Source organism: Fusarium odoratissimum, assembly GCF_000260195.1.
Source record: "Fusarium odoratissimum NRRL 54006 unplaced genomic scaffold supercont1.4, whole genome shotgun sequence".
NCBI lineage: Eukaryota > Fungi > Ascomycota > Sordariomycetes > Hypocreales > Nectriaceae > Fusarium > Fusarium odoratissimum.
This window is the reverse complement of record NW_022158690.1, coordinates 1,086,874-1,101,792: the sequence shown is the minus strand read 5'-3', so window position 1 is coordinate 1,101,792 and position 14,919 is coordinate 1,086,874. Positions and strand designations below refer to the sequence as shown.

Below are 14,919 nucleotides of genomic sequence, written 5' to 3'. Positions count from 1 at the left end.
GATATCAGCAACCACCCTCGATTAGAAACCAAGCCTGCCATAAACAATCAGTCTAGTACCGAGTGGTACACTTTGCAGTCGTCGTAGCTCTGGAAGGGCTCTGCTCAACAGACGATACCCCTCCTTCAACGATGGTTGGGCCAGGAACTTCATAGTCAACAGAGCTGGAGTAGACATTGACAAGAATGCCCGGATCTTCGATGTCGTAAAGCTCGGTACCGAGGTACCCAGAGGGGGAGTCGGAACCATCACCCGTGATTCGGAGGTTGAAGCATTGTGGATAGTTTTGGGCACCGCCTCGCTCAAGAGCATTGTGCAGAGCAATGATCTCGTGTCGAAGAACGTAGTTCCCGGATGCGATGTTCTCTGGAATCCGGACGTTCCACCTGTATCCATTCTCTTGAAGAACGCTGTCTGCATACCTGCCAGGAGTGCCCTGTTCAAGTTGACCCAGACCATCAATCTTGAAGAACTCAAGCTCAGTCTTGTCAACTCGCTCACAAGGGCCCTTGCAATTGGCGAGGTAGTTCAAGACAGGGCCTATGTGGTTCTCAGGCCAGCCTGACCATCGGAGGGTGATGACATCGCCTGCTGTGACTTCAATGTGGCCCTCGGCTGGAGTGGCATCGCGGTGGCAGATGATATCAGAATCGCCATAGGCTTCAGGAGAAACGAAACCATTGTCTCGCTGCGAGATGGTCCAGCCAGCAACGACAGGCGGGTTCTCCATGTAAGGAAAGTCAGTGCTGCCATAGCCTTGATAAGACACACCGTTGATGATGATCTCATCAACATGACCATGGGCAGAAACGGTGATTGCAGGAAGAAGAAGGGCAAGCCAGCAAGCGGCCTTGAAACGAGTCATCTCGGAGAGAAGGCTCATGGTGAAGATAACGACAGAAGTTGAGAAATGTCAATGAGTGTGTAGTCAAAGAAAGAGTGTTGGAACTGGATGAAGGAAATGCTCTGCGTTTTTCACTCCTCCTAACCTTGGGAAATCACTCAGATTTTATACCTGAAGCTGGGACTATCAAATTTCATTTGAATATCTGCGTTTGAAACCCCCCTGCATCTCCTCCACACCAACGATAACCTTACCTTGATTAAAGGCACATAGGAGCTTTCCTCCGATGTAGTTATCCTGTTTCTTGGCGAATCAACACCCGAAGGATGTATCGGCTGTATCATGATTGGTCTCCCCTTCGGCTGTCAACCTTTATCCCCTGATCTGTACAACATTCCCAGACAAGATTTCCACAGGGCCAAGAAACAGCCACAGTAGGAGATACATCAGACGAGAAACTAGAGTCAGCGGTGAACGCCGTATTATGACTGCTTGAATCAGGGGGAAGAGGCTGAACCAAGGCGTCAACTTGGTCTCTAGACGAATAGGGTGCTGTTTCTATCTGCATGCAAACGGAACAGAACATGACAGGGGCTTGCAGCCGTTGTTTCAATATGGGGTATTCCGACTGTGCGTACTCATTGGAGAGGCGTTGGTCAATGACCTGCAGCAACCCGTACGCCACTTGGAGTTGAGACGGCTGAATTAGAGTCCCGGGATGCCGAAGGCTGGCTGACAAGTATGAGAGCATCGGATCGGGCAGTCGAGAAAGACTGAAATTAAGGGCAGGCTCAGCACCTAGCTTGCTAAGCAAAAGAAATCTATCAAGCCGAAATCTCACTTGACTGTCAAGTGAACAGAAATTCGTAAGATATTCAAGAGTTGTGATCTGTCGTTTGGATATAAATATTGTGAACTACTAGAAAACAACCCCTTTTGTCATTTTACACCATTTTTAGAAAGATGGAGGTGGATATCATGCCGTCTCTTCGTCAAGCTCGTAGGGGAGAGATACATCCCAACCGCAACGCCATGCCAGGAAAATGCACCTCAGTGCATACACCACAAACATTCATCATTGTGCCGTCTTAGAACTCGCCTTCCCCGCCATGGCCAACCACGCTGGCAGTCCAAAGACCAACAAGTCCCCACCAGTTGACCTTCCAGCCTCTCCAGAGTCCCTCGCGACCCTGGCCCTTGTAGACTGTGGCGGCAACACCCTTAGTCTTAGCCTTGCCTTTCTTTGCTACGGCTGGTTTCGTGCTGGCGACCTCGTGAGTTCCCTCTTCGTTCACGATATGGAACATGGTGCCAAAAGTGCCTTCATAACGTCCTGGGGGGACAATAGTTGTGAATTGTTGGTCAGGACCGCTAAGTGCTTGCACATATTCGTGGCTTGACAGAACCGAAACCTGACCACGTCGAAGGACAGTCTCAATAGGAAGCTTGAGCAGGATTGCAGATGATGAGGCGACAAATTTGGCGATAGAAAAGGTCATTGGCGAGACCTGGCTGTCGATCATGAACTGAGTTCGGAGAACCAGGGGTGTTGAGAGAGTGATAAGAGGATGGATCAATGAGTTGAGGACGGTTGGCAATACTAGCATCGACGAGCAGAGGTATGAGGGGAGGTTTCTGAGGGTGGCTAGCGTCCTGCGCTGGCCGTTTGAGCTCGGAGTGACGATAAGTCTAGCCAATATTAGTTTTGCTTTTGTAAACAAGATGCGATAGATCATACCTAGTTCGCACCAAGTCTAATGGTGAGAGAGCGAGTCCTGTAGCCACGGCAGCAGTCGCGGCAACAAAGAGCGACGCCCAAGGATACGGCGAGGCGATATCGATCATGCGATCAATGTCCTCTCTAACGCCCATGTCCGGGACATTGAAAATCGCACTGAGAAAACTTCTACCCCAGTTTTCCAGCAGCGACTGCAACACCGTATAGAGAAATGTTGCATTTGATCCCTTCCATACACCCCAAGCACCTTCTTTTCCCCATAGCTGCCCGATCACTTCAAGAATCGAATCTGGTCGGCGAAGTGTGAGGTAATGTTCCGGAACATTCGGTTTCTTAACAGGAGAGGGAGCTCGTCGACCGTGCGAGCTTCTAGGAGTCGAAGGACTGGGAGTCGATGGTACGTGAGATGTGAAATAGGCAGGTTCCTCGCCTTCAGAATCTGAGTCTCCGAACTATGCGTTATGATTTAGCGGTGTACCTCCCACCAAGCTCGAAATTCACTTACACCGCCGTACATAGAGCTTCCATGAAAAGAGGGCTGTCTCTTAGGCGTCTCCGGCTCAACAGGAGTTTCATATACAGCATTTTCATCCTGGTTCCGGACCTGAAGCAATGTCTTTGCCACCTCGAAAGGTTGGGCCATGAGCACTGAGGTGTACTTCCATAGCAGCTCGTCGATAAGGTCCTTGACATTCTGGACCATAGACGGGGAGGTATCGCCTAGATAATCATTGTATTCGAGGTCGGAGAGAATATCGCGTGCTTTGGAGGCATATCTTTCACCAGCTGCAGTCACATGTCGTCCATCGGGGAATGGGTTTGGGCTAGGGCTCGACTTATTGACTGTCTCGGCGGCTTCTCCAATTGTGGGAGGGATGTAGTACGGCCTCAAGGGATTGACGCCTTCTCTGTGAGTCGACATGGTTGGCCGAGACAACACGACGACATAAACCTCTATAAAAAATAATTATAGAGAAAATGCGACAGTTGAGAGCTCCAACGTTACCCGATTCTCACCAGAGAAAATGAAATCATGCCTGCCAATGGCCCCACCCCGGCCACCCGGAGTTAGACGTCGGACTCCGGCCAATGAATTTCCCGGCCGAAAGCGCTGTTTTGCTGATCCGCTATCCGAAGCTACTCACTTTTTTTCGGGCTTGCTTAATATCACCTTGGACGTGAGAGGACGAGACGGGGGCATAAGCGTCCATTGACCGAAATTGGCGCATCTAGAGCGTTTCAACACTTTCCCTCTTCAACTGAAGGACCGTACAGCTTGTCATTGAACATATAACGCTCGAGCCCCTCAATTCCTCCATTAATTTTCGACGAGAACCCCGCCAATATCCCGAATTCGCCGAAACTATGTCTGCGTCACGATCCTTTGCGACTTGCTTGGCCAAGCTCCCGGCTACGGCACCACGAACAATACAGTCAATGCGACTTGGCCAGAATGTACTGTCTCGGACGTCCAAGGGTCGATCTCCTACAATCTCTCGATTTACTCGCTTCTCGCCTGTTTCCCATAGAGCATTTACTACCACGACACAACGGCGCCATGGACATATTGACCCCCCGAAGCCCGGTGAAGAGTATGTTGAACCTAAAATCCCAACTGGAAAGCATTCGGCTGACATTACTTAGACTTTATGTCACATTCATCGAGAAGGACGGCACAGAGAACAAGTTTGCTGTTTCTGAGGGGGATAACCTTCTCGATATCGCCCAAGCAAACGATCTAGAGATGGAGGGCGCATGCGGAGGATCTTGCGCCTGCTCGACATGCCATGTTATCGTTGCCGACGACGCATATTTCGACAAGATGCCCGAGCCCGAGGATGACGAGAACGATATGCTGGACCTGGCCTTTGGACTCACCGAGACGAGTCGATTGGGCTGCCAAGTTAAGATGACCAAGGAGCTAGACGGCCTAGTGGTGAAGCTGCCATCTATGACAAGGAACCTGCAAGCGAGCGATTTCAGTTAAGAAGCTTAATGAAGCACATGTTTTGATATGAGATGAGGAAAACTCTGTACTTGTAAAACTACTGTATTTGGAAAAGACCGGGCGATGGCGGGGATTCAGGTGCATCATACGGGGTATCTTTGTTGTGACATTTAGTTGTAAGGCCGGAAGAGCACGGCCTGGTGATTCCACTACTCCTCTTAAACGAAAGAAAGAAATGAACACACTGAAATGATATTACGCCTCCTCAAGCGCTCCCTTTTTTAACCCACCACCGCCTGAAGCGATCAATTCCAGGAATCCCTTCTTACTCATCTCATTGACCTTTTCCTCTCGCTTCTTCATACCGATAACACCCTCCTTTTTCACACCCTTCTCAGCTTCAACAGCCTTGACTTGTGCGGCACGAACGGCGTTGAACAGCTTGACAACACCACGCTGCGCAACCTTTCGTAGCCTCCTCTCTGTCTCCATAATCTCGGATGTCGATGTCTCGAGCTCTCCAGTGGCGTCGTTTGTGGTAGCGATAAGAACATCCTTTACACGGCCCTTCTCGAAAGCTCGCTTCTTCTGCTCGCGCATCTGCTTTTTCGCCTTAGATTCTAAGGCGCTGTCGACAGCGGCCTTGGAGGCTTCGTGTGCTGCGGCACTTCGGGCGAGGACAGGATCTGATCGCTTGGACGATGATAACTTGGTGGAGAGAATCTTGGAGAGCGATGTTGCGAAAGCATTGGGGTCGTTTCGCTTCGACTTTTTGCGTTTGTTTGTGGACGCGCCATCCTCATCGTCATCATCTGACCCTTCATCGTCATCATCGTCTTCCCCTTCGTCGGATTCGGCTTCTGGTTTGCTGTCTCTGGTATTCTTGGCGTTTGTTTTTGTCTTCTTCAGGGGCTTATTTGTTACAGCGCCCTCGTCTTCTGAGCTTGAAACTTCATTTTCGGAGTCGCCAACATCGTCCACCTTGACATTGTGAATATCGTCGTCTGAATCAAGCAGATTTACAGCGTCAAACTCTTGCGCCTCCTCGGGTTCAGAGTCACTGTTGTAATCTCGGAGTTGCTTTCTCTTTTGCTTCTTTGAGGGCCGTTGTAGACGACCGTCGTGTTGTCTCTTCTTTTTGTTTCCAGGTCCGGCCATTGTGAAATGTTTGTGTTGAATTGATGAAGCTGGGATATTCAACGCTTGCGGTGCAAATCGTCGCGGATCTGAATTGGACGTCAAAACTTTTGAGAATTTTGCCGGGGAAATTTTCTGGCCAGTGGAGGGGTGGGCCTGGGCGGTGAGCTAAGCTTCTGTGGATGGACTGTGGGGCCGATGCTAGTGGGGCCGTATCTAAGAGGTCTCGGTACAGGCTGAGTGTGATAATTTGAATAGCAGGTATTACTCTATGGTATTGTTTACATCCTGGTTCGGTGTTGAAAAAGGATTCTAACGTGAAAAGAGTGGTATTAAATAGTGCTATAGTTTTCAAAAACTGAATATTGGACCCCCCTCTGTTGTAAAGATCTAACATCTAAAAGAACTTGCTGAGCTTGTCCCACAGCGATGGGGACACGACCGTCTCAGCAGGAACTGCTTCAGGCGCATCCGGGGCCTCCACTGTTGTCTTCCAGGTTTCCTTTCCGTCGATGTAAAGGGTGTAGTGCAGTGAGCTCCCGCCGTTCTCAAGTTTCTCAATAGAAAAGGATCCGAACTTGGACTTGCCTCCAGGGATATAGCTTGATATTTGTTAGTGACCATGTCTTGTTCAATGGAGCATAGACTTACTTCATCATAATATCCTCGTCATCTGTCTGCTTGTACGTTGGGAATGGAGAAGCGAATTGGTTCAAAGGACTTGTCGAAAACTCGTGAGCAGCAGCAGACTGTGGCCATCGCGAGTCAATGGGGGGTGGAAATCTGGTTGCGGCGAATTCATGACGATCTCCAGAGAGGATAACGACACTGGCGCCTCGAGCACCAGAATCCCACATAGCTTCAAGGACTTGCTTTCTCTCGGCAAGGAAACCACCCCAGGTATCCTTCACATTTATAGGCCAGTTCTTAGTGAAAGGAACAGAAGAAGCAATGAACTTCCATCGAACTCCTTGGGGAGCAGGACGCTCCAACCATGCCAGAAGGTCAGCCAATTGCTCCTTGCCTAGCATGGTCTTGTCCGTGGCATTGAAAGGGGCGTTGTTGCTGGAACGATAGCTGCGAGTATCCATCATGAAAAAGCTGGCTGGTCCCTGCGTGAACTCGTACCATGTGGCATTACGTCTCAGGTTGAGAGGACCTGCAGCTTCAGAAATCGGTGGGTTGACATTGGCTTGGTAGATGTGCCAAGGGTCAACAGCCGCGCTGTAGATGCCAGTTGTGTTAGAAGACCAATCGTTGGAGATCTCATGGTCATCGAGCACATGAATCCAGCTCAGATTCTGTGCAACAGGGGCCCAGTCAGGTGAAGCATAGATTTGGCGGTATTGCATGCGATACTCTTCAGTCGTTTTTCCAAAGCGTTCAGGGACGTCAACATAGATGAAGTCGCCGAGGAAGAGCATGAACTGAGGATCCAACTTAGGAAGTAGACCTGCAAGATTCCTCAAGCCAGGGATAGCCAAAGCATGTTCCATTGGGTTGTAGGGAAATCGAGGAAGAATACAAGATGTGGAGAGGAAAGTAAAAAGGCCATCCTTGGTGTTGGGCATCTCTCCAATCTTGGGAGCAGAGCGGAACTCGCCGGTGTGGTTGTTGGAAGTCCTCCACTCGTAGATGTTCTGCTTCGCGGAGTCAAGTGGCACTGTAAGAGTAGTGGTAAAATCGGTGCTGTTGTCAGTCGAAGTGACGTAGCCTGCAGTGAGCCAAATCTTGGTGTCATAGGTCGGCTCATCATCCTTGATGTGATATTCGAATGTGATGGGCATTTGCAACTGATCGGGCTCACGAATGACGAACCTTGCCTCTGATGGTGACACATATCCAAGTCTAACAAAAGAAAGGTCATCAGAAGGATAATACCACCTTGCACGAAATAAAGCATCAGCTGTCAAGCCGATAAGAATGGCGTTGATGAGGAAGGTCGAGATTGACGCAATTGGGCGCCTAGCACTGGGAGCTCCGGACAAGAGGATATTCGCGATGCTGGGAACCTTCTCTCCAACCGTAAGCTTCTCCTCAATGTCGACAACCTCGGCAACAACCTCAGCCTCAGGTGCGACTGCGACACCATCCTCTGTTAATAAGGGAGTTTCAGAGGTGATTGTGGACTCTTTCACAGTGACGTCGACTTCATCCTTGAGAACTCCAATCTCTGGCTGAGCGAAGTAACTCGAAATGTAAGAAGGAACATAGATTGCAAAAAGCGCAAACGCGATTGAAGGGAAATGTGCCTGGAGGATTCGGTTAGTTGGTCAGATTAAAGCTTCTTGAGCTTGAGCTTACTGGGAACTGTAGTCTATGGTCAGCACTTTCTTACGCTAGGAAGTATGAACCACTTACAAGTCTGAAGAATATGAGAGCGCTTATCCTCAGAGCGACTGAGGATAGCTTTGCGGCCTTCGTTTGAACAGCCATGATGACGACTCCCTCTAAAAGGGGACACCAAAACAATAAGGGGGTAGTTCGCGAAAGCTAGGATGAGACGGGGCGTGTAAGACAAGACAGCCTTAAAATTTGCGGTAGAATTAAGGAGAGTCAAGAAGAACAAAAGCTAGAAGTTTATATGGTAACAACTCAACGCGTCATGAGGAGCAAGTTATTTATCAAGAAAACAGCCCCGTTTTACCTGAAGCTTTGTTTATGAAGGACTACCTTACAAGGGGGTGAGGTCATGGTCTTGGATGACCTTGTCCTGTAATATTACCTTGGCTCGTATTGGCTCATAAGTTCGTCACTCGTGTGTGGCTTGACTGTGGCTGAACGGCTCCGCTACCTGGGCTACCTGGGCTTGCTAAAAAGGAGCCCAGGAGGGGTCTTTCAGCCACCCGGCAGACTATTCCACCCCCGCCGCCCTACAGCCTGTGCTACATGGCTAAGCCACACTTTCAATGCCCCTCTCCGATCTCGGCAGTTGGGCGGCGGGGGTAAGGGTAAGGGGAGCTCGGCGATATATCTCGTCGAATTTATTCTTCAATTTCCTCACTTCCTCTTCCAACCACTTATTCTCGTGCTTCATCTCATAAAACGGACTCTTCTTTGGACGAACTCTGCCAGATAAGTATTGCAATCATGGCGGAACACAACATTGTTGTCTTTGCGGGCGACCACTGTGGCCCAGAGGTAGGCTACCCGCGAGCTTTCCCACCCTTGACTCTAGACGGAGAGAGGCTGACTTTGGTTATTTGGCAGGTTATTGCCGAGGCAATTAAAGTATGAGTCTAGTACTTGCGACCTGCAGTTGAGCACGTCTGACGCAGGATTTAGGTTATTAAGGCAGTTGAGGACATCAGCCCGACTGCTGGCAAATTCAATTTGGAGCACCTGCTGCTCGGAGGGGTAAGTCGTCCCCCGACGACGGATTACACGGGCACAAAGACACCCACGAGAGAAGTCTCTTGCTGATCTCTGCGTTTCTCCCCAGTGCTCTATCGACAAGACCGGCACCCCTCTTACAGACGAGGCCCTCGCCGCCGCCAAAGCCTCCGACGCTGTGCTTCTCGGCGCCATTGGCGGCCCTGAATGGGGCACTGGCGCCGTTCGCCCGGAGCAGGGCCTTCTAAAGCTACGCAGTGAGATGTGCGCCTATGGAAACCTCCGTCCCTGTTTCTTCGCGTCCGACGCCCTTGTCGAGACGTCCCCCCTAAAGGCGTCTGTCTGCCGTGGCGTCGACATGATGCTAGTCCGGGAATTAACCTCAGGCTTGTATTTCGGAGAGCGGAAAGAGTACGATGGAGTCAATGCGTTCGACACTACTGTTTATACGAAACCAGAAATCGAGCGTATCGCGCGGCTGGGCGGCTACCTAGCCAGGACTAGGGGAGACTCGCGGGTCATCTCGCTAGATAAGGCAAATGTGTTGGCGACAAGCAGACTATGGCGTTCTGTGGTTGACGAGGTTTATAAAAACGAGTTCCCTGATCTGAAGGTTGAGCATCAGCTCATTGACAGCGCGGCCATGATCATGGTCAAGAACCCGACGCAGCTAAATGGCGTTATGATAGCGCCAAACTTGGCAGGTAAGCGAGGCCCCTTGTCCACCTCAAAGGCAGTTTGGCTGACGAGCTTTTAGGGGATATTCTCAGCGACGAGGCGAGCGCTATAACTGGCAGCATAGGGCTCCTCCCGAGCGCGAGTCTCTGCGGGGTTCCGGAAGTAGGCTCTAAAGTGCTTTCTATCTATGAACCTATTCATGGTGAGACTCCCATCCTCCACTCAAGCCCTCATTTAGATATCAGCCGCTAACTTAGATGACAGGTAGCGCACCGGACATATCAGGGAAAGGGATTGTCGTACGTTAAGACCCCGTTTCGGGCGATTCCTATCCATTCGCTGCAAGTACAGAGCTGATATTATATCTAGAATCCCATTGGCACCATCCTTTCCGTGGCTATGATGTTCCGGTACTCTCTGAATCTTGCCCACGAGGCCAAACTCGTTGAGGACGCGGTTCGCGCTGCCATCGACGGCGGGCTAAGAACCAAGGATATGGGCGGCAGCACAGGCACCGCTGAAGCAGGAGATGCCATCGTTGCTGAGCTGGTCAAGACTCTCAAGGCATGAGATATCTCACGCCTTAATGAGAATAGACAAAGAGGTGGAAAGGAGGAAATAGAGGTGGAGGGGTGGAAGTTATAAAAAAAAGATAGCTGCTGGGAAGCGTGAGTCAACAACAGGAGTGGTGGGACAAAACAGTGGTTGACAGGAAAAGGGTTCAGAAGAGACTATTTGTTTACTGGCGAAGAAATAAAAAGAGCGCAGTTAATAATAGTCAAGCTAGACGCAGCTTTGTCATTACAAAAGAGAGACCCTAAACATACAGATATGAGGTACCGTCAGGCTCGCTATCAGTAACCTATCTGCTACAAGTAGCGCCGGGAGCCCCTGGCCAATAAAATCACGTGATGTCGACTATTCAATCAGGAACCGGGGTCGTTGGCTCCGACACATGTCCACTTTAGCGACAGCTTGTCCTGAACAGCACGCGACAACATCTCATACAAAGCCGCAACAATGAGACTATCAACACTTGTCGCTGGGCTTTTCGCCGGCCTGGTCACCAATGTCGCCGCTACTGCTTTGACATATAAGCTCGATGCTAACGAGAAGGCCTGTTTCCATACCACCACGAAAAAGGAGGGAGAGAAGATCGCTTTCTACTTTGCTGTGAGCCTCCTCCAATGCAAGGTCACCCATCGAATATGGAGTTTAACATGAACTACAGGTCCAATCCGGTGGTTCTTTTGATGTCGACTATGTCGTCGAGGGTCCCAATGGCAAGATCATCATGGATGGTCAAAAGGAGCGACAAGGCGACTTTGTCTTCTCCGCCAATGTTGTCGGCGACTACTCTTTCTGCTTCGATAACGAGATGAGCACCTTCGCTGAGAAGTTTGTCGATTTCGAGATTGCCGTTGAGAACGAGTCCCGCGCCCAGCTGCCTTCCAAGCAGGGTACCACCCCCGAACAGACTTCGATCCTCGAGGACTCCATCTTCAAGGTCTCTGGCCAGCTATCGACCATTTCCCGAAACCAGAAGTACTTCCGAACTCGTGAAAACCGTAACTTTGCCACCGTCAATAGCACTGAGGGCCGAATCATCAACTTCAGCATGATCCAGATCGGCCTGATTATCTGCATGGGTGCCCTACAGGTGTTTGTTGTTCGATTCTTTTTCCAGGTAAGTCCTACTTGCATGTATGAACGTTTGCGGAATACTAGCTAACTAGATAATCAGGGTGCGCGCAAGGGCTACGTATAAAGAAATCGCTGTATCATATACTACGACGGAACTGGGTGTTACGAGGCGCGGAATCAAAAGGAGATGGATATTGGAAGTGTTATGTATAATCAACGGAAGTAGAGCGCTTGAACTGTCTTAAGAGTCTGGTATTTGGGTTGACTTTACAGATTTGCGATACTGGTATGATAGTTGTCATGATACGCTTTTGCTTGGCTTGACAGTTAATGAAATGACATGAAGCTGTCGCACTTTACATTTATGAATAACCGATGTTTTCCATATGAATTGAAGTTCTCTTCTGACTTCTGCCATCGTCAACATCCAAATCTCCTGATCAGCTTCACGTACATGAAATAATACCTGGCCAGTAGTTGCCCAACCAATGAGCTATGACGTTTCTGGGGCATGGCTACAATAGCTCCATGCTTTTCAGTACAGTATAGGTACCTCCTGAATTTTCCTTAGCCCATGACAACCCTACCATAAATAGCAAGGATATCTCTATCTTTCTTAGATTTTTATATAATAAAGATAAAATATATATGTATAATTAAAAATATAATTTTTTTTAAAATAATTGTTTAGTTATTCTTTCTTATTAATAAGGCTTAAATATTAAGAAGAGTGAAGAAACCTTAGCCCAATCCCTGTAATCAGGTAACATGCTAATAATCATTCAGGGGTTGACCTGTAGGCAAGAGTGCTCAAAAAGAGAGTATCGCTCTCTGTCTACCAATAGAACGATGAATGGCTCAGGTGGTGATGTATATGTAAATCACAGTTCAAATACTACCTGAGCGCTCGAATCACACAGGCTGAGGAAGTCTTTCACGTGGTTCCAGGAGCTGTCTGATTGCAAAGCTTCAACGACCAATTACGTTACACTACACTGAGCTGCCTTGAACTTTAGTCTTAAAGATTCGATATAATCTTCGAGTATGAGTTATCCGCTTCGTAATCTTTGCAACTTTAGTTATTTTTCTATTGTCAATCTTCCATCGGATTTAAATATTGCTTTTCAAGGTTGATTGATGCACCATCGAATCTTGGCGTAGCATCAAGCTACTCAATACGCTAAACCGTTTTTAGAGCCGTCGCCTCTTGAAATTCTAAACCTTGGAGCCTCGCGACTGATGAACGTTCCAAACAACTTCATCCTCACAAACACAAAATGACATCGATCGCCGGGTCGCTTCAGGCTGCGCTGCCCAAGCCAAAATACACGGGCGAAGATGAAGAACCCCCGGCGCGAGCGCAACAACGCGGTGTTCGAATTGTTGGCCCCGGACAACTTGACGAAACCCAGCTCGTCCTCAAGCGATCTGGTCCTCCAGCATATGGCCAGCGCTCAGGATGGCGCCCTCGATCGCAGGAGGACTTTGGCGATGGAGGTGCTTTTCCCGAAATCCCTATCGCTCAGTATCCGTTAGAGATGGGAAAGAAAGGAGGAAATTCTAGCAACGCGTTGGCAATTCAAGTTGATTCCGAAGGCAAGGTCAAATACGATACCATCGCGCGACAAGGACACAGCGAAAATCGTATCGTTCACACTTCGTTCAAGGAATTGATTCCTCTTCGACAACGCGCCGACGCGGGCGAGATCGATCTTTCGCGACCCGATAAGGAGTCTGTAGAGGCAACAACGGAGAGGACGAAGAACGCATTAGCTGCATTGGTCTCGGGAGCGGTCGCAGCACAGAAACCGAAAAATGTTAATATTGGGCAACGAAAAGACGCTACGTTTGTTCGATATACACCTGCAAACCAGATGGGCGACAACTCCAAGAAGCAGGACCGCATCATGAAAATTGTCGAACGCCAAAGAGATCCCATGGAACCACCCAAGTTCAAGCATAAAAAGATCCCTCGAGGACCACCTTCGCCGCCCCCACCAGTTATGCACTCACCACCACGAAAACTTACCGCTGAAGACCAAGAAATGTGGAGGATTCCTCCCCCAATTTCGAACTGGAAGAACCCCAAGGGGTTCACAGTACCGTTGGATAAGCGCCTGGCTGCAGATGGACGAGGCTTACAGGATGTAGTCATTAGCGACAAGCATGCTCAACTTGCCGAAGCTGTAAAAATGGCCGAGCGTCATGCTCGTGATGAGGTTCAGAAACGTGCCATGATGCAACAGCGCCTGGCGGAGAAGGAAAAGTCCCAAAAAGAGGATACCCTTCGAGAGCTGGCCCAAAAGGCTCGAGCAGAACGGGCTGCTGCTGGTCGTGGGCGTCGAGATTCTCGTGACTCTGGGGACTCGAGGGACTCGAGGTCGCGATCGCGAAGCTACAGTTACTCCGAGTCCGATCGCTCTGATAGTGAGGATGAAGAAGTTAGAGAGCGTGTCAAAGCACGACAAGAGAAACAAAGGGAGGAAGAGCGAAAGCTACGACAAAACCGCATGGGTGCTGAACGACGAGCTCAAGTTATGGCCCGTGAACAAGGCAGAGATATATCTGAGAAGATTGCTCTGGGCCTGGCCAAACCTACACAATCGAAGGAGACGATGTATGACTCGAGACTATTCAACCAGACAAGCGGATTCGATAGTGGTATTAACGAGGACAACCCTTACGACAAGCCTCTCTTCGCTGCACAGGACGCCATCAGCAGTATTTATCGACCACGGGCAAATGTGGATGATGATGACGATGGCGAAGCTGGTGACCGGGAAATGGCCAAGATCCAGAAGAGCAGTCGTTTTGGTGAAGCCCTTGGTAAGGGAACTTTCAAAGGTGCCGCAGACGCCGAGGTCAGTTTCCATTTTTACAGAACACCGTCTAAAACTTTGCTAACAAACTCAATACAGGCACGAGAAGGGCCAGTTCAGTTTGAGAAAGATGCTGGAGATCCTTTCAACGTTGACAAGTTTCTATCTGAGGTGGACCAGAACTCATCATCTAAGCGAGGTTATGGCTTGCAGGATGAAGACAGCAGACAATCCAAACGACCGCGAGTCGACCCTGACGACGACGAAGATTAAACGGCAAAATTGTGCAGAGAGTTAGTGGTTATACAGTTAGACTCAGTCAGCCGTCAATGAGCAGTTTTTGGATTACAAGAGGCATATTTACAATACCAAGACACTATCAAAGCACAGCCCTCGTTGCTTGGCGAATTAATCTTATTCAACTGTCTTATGATACCAACCGTTCAATGCTAAGACCATCGTTGGGGGAGGCCCCAGCTCCAATACGTGGAATCACCGGGATCTCATCTCCCTCCGCATTTCGGAAATGTGACCAATTTGGGCTTGTTTGCGGGGTAAACGTCACGAACTGTCGACCTTTGGAGAATCGCCATGGTGTTGACCAGGTTTACAAGGTCATTTGCCTGCGTGAAGCTAGCTTTCCCCTGATACTCGCTGATCTTTGACCCGAAAACCGAGAGCAAGGGGCTTTTATTTCTCCCGAATAATTTGCTAAAGTTCGGTCTTAGCCTGAAAAGATGTGATCGACAACGTCCCCATGGGGAAATACATGACCAAG

At 49.3% G+C, this 14,919-nt stretch overlaps 8 protein-coding genes across 13 annotated transcripts; 4 read left to right on the top strand and 4 right to left on the bottom strand.

The window, feature by feature from the left end:
* Positions 1 to 52: 52 nt before the first annotated feature.
* FOIG_03535 (uncharacterized protein) lies at positions 53 to 883 on the bottom strand (the record flags this gene model as incomplete). Its single annotated transcript, XM_031201439.1, has 1 exon — positions 53 to 883. The coding sequence occupies one exon, from the start codon at positions 881 to 883 to the stop codon at positions 53 to 55; it is 831 nt and encodes a 276-aa protein (XP_031068963.1).
* Positions 884 to 1,072: 189 nt separating this feature from the next.
* On the bottom strand, positions 1,073 to 3,609 carry FOIG_03534 (uncharacterized protein). The gene is made up of 3 exons (XM_031201438.1): positions 3,088 to 3,609; positions 2,583 to 3,034; positions 1,073 to 2,533 (listed from the first exon to the last, which is right to left on the bottom strand). The coding sequence occupies exons 1-3, from the start codon at positions 3,502 to 3,504 to the stop codon at positions 1,933 to 1,935; spliced, it is 1,470 nt and encodes a 489-aa protein (XP_031068962.1). The 5' UTR covers positions 3,505 to 3,609; the 3' UTR covers positions 1,073 to 1,932.
* A 117-nt stretch (positions 3,610 to 3,726) lies between these two features.
* On the top strand, positions 3,727 to 5,786 carry FOIG_03533 (uncharacterized protein). The gene is made up of 2 exons (XM_031201437.1): positions 3,727 to 4,174; positions 4,227 to 5,786. Exons 1-2 carry the CDS (start codon positions 3,948 to 3,950, stop codon positions 4,567 to 4,569), a joined length of 570 nt encoding a protein of 189 aa, XP_031068961.1. The 5' UTR covers positions 3,727 to 3,947; the 3' UTR covers positions 4,570 to 5,786.
* On the bottom strand, positions 4,583 to 5,786 carry FOIG_03532 (uncharacterized protein). Its single transcript, XM_031201436.1, has one exon. The coding sequence runs from the start codon at positions 5,686 to 5,688 to the stop codon at positions 4,786 to 4,788; it is 903 nt and encodes a 300-aa protein (XP_031068960.1). The 5' UTR covers positions 5,689 to 5,786; the 3' UTR covers positions 4,583 to 4,785.
* A 148-nt stretch (positions 5,787 to 5,934) lies between these two features.
* FOIG_03531 (uncharacterized protein) lies at positions 5,935 to 8,103 on the bottom strand (the record flags this gene model as incomplete). The annotated part of the gene is made up of 3 exons (XM_031201435.1): positions 5,935 to 6,269; positions 6,319 to 7,919; positions 8,029 to 8,103. The coding sequence occupies 3 exons, from the start codon at positions 8,101 to 8,103 to the stop codon at positions 6,065 to 6,067; spliced, it is 1,881 nt and encodes a 626-aa protein (XP_031068959.1). The 3' UTR covers positions 5,935 to 6,064.
* Positions 8,104 to 8,626: 523 nt separating this feature from the next.
* Positions 8,627 to 10,564, top strand: FOIG_03530 (3-isopropylmalate dehydrogenase). Of its 6 annotated transcripts, XM_031201429.1 has the most exons (7): positions 8,627 to 8,808; positions 8,878 to 8,898; positions 8,953 to 9,024; positions 9,110 to 9,704; positions 9,758 to 9,880; positions 9,943 to 9,977; positions 10,048 to 10,564. In XM_031201429.1, exons 1-7 carry the CDS (start codon positions 8,758 to 8,760, stop codon positions 10,246 to 10,248), a joined length of 1,098 nt encoding a protein of 365 aa, XP_031068953.1. In that variant the 5' UTR covers positions 8,627 to 8,757; the 3' UTR covers positions 10,249 to 10,564. The 6 variants fall into 6 exon arrangements, with proteins under 6 accessions (XP_031068953.1, XP_031068955.1, XP_031068954.1 ...); XM_031201431.1 differs by having other exon boundaries at positions 9,943 to 10,564; XM_031201430.1 differs by having other exon boundaries at positions 9,758 to 9,977.
* Positions 10,565 to 10,592: 28 nt separating this feature from the next.
* Positions 10,593 to 11,747, top strand: FOIG_03529 (uncharacterized protein). The gene is made up of 3 exons (XM_031201428.1): positions 10,593 to 10,851; positions 10,910 to 11,365; positions 11,423 to 11,747. The coding sequence occupies exons 1-3, from the start codon at positions 10,699 to 10,701 to the stop codon at positions 11,444 to 11,446; spliced, it is 633 nt and encodes a 210-aa protein (XP_031068952.1). The 5' UTR covers positions 10,593 to 10,698; the 3' UTR covers positions 11,447 to 11,747.
* An 806-nt stretch (positions 11,748 to 12,553) lies between these two features.
* FOIG_03528 (SNW protein 1) lies at positions 12,554 to 14,639 on the top strand. The gene is made up of 2 exons (XM_031201427.1): positions 12,554 to 14,183; positions 14,241 to 14,639. Exons 1-2 carry the CDS (start codon positions 12,600 to 12,602, stop codon positions 14,412 to 14,414), a joined length of 1,758 nt encoding a protein of 585 aa, XP_031068951.1. The 5' UTR covers positions 12,554 to 12,599; the 3' UTR covers positions 14,415 to 14,639.
* Positions 14,640 to 14,919: the final 280 nt, after the last annotated feature.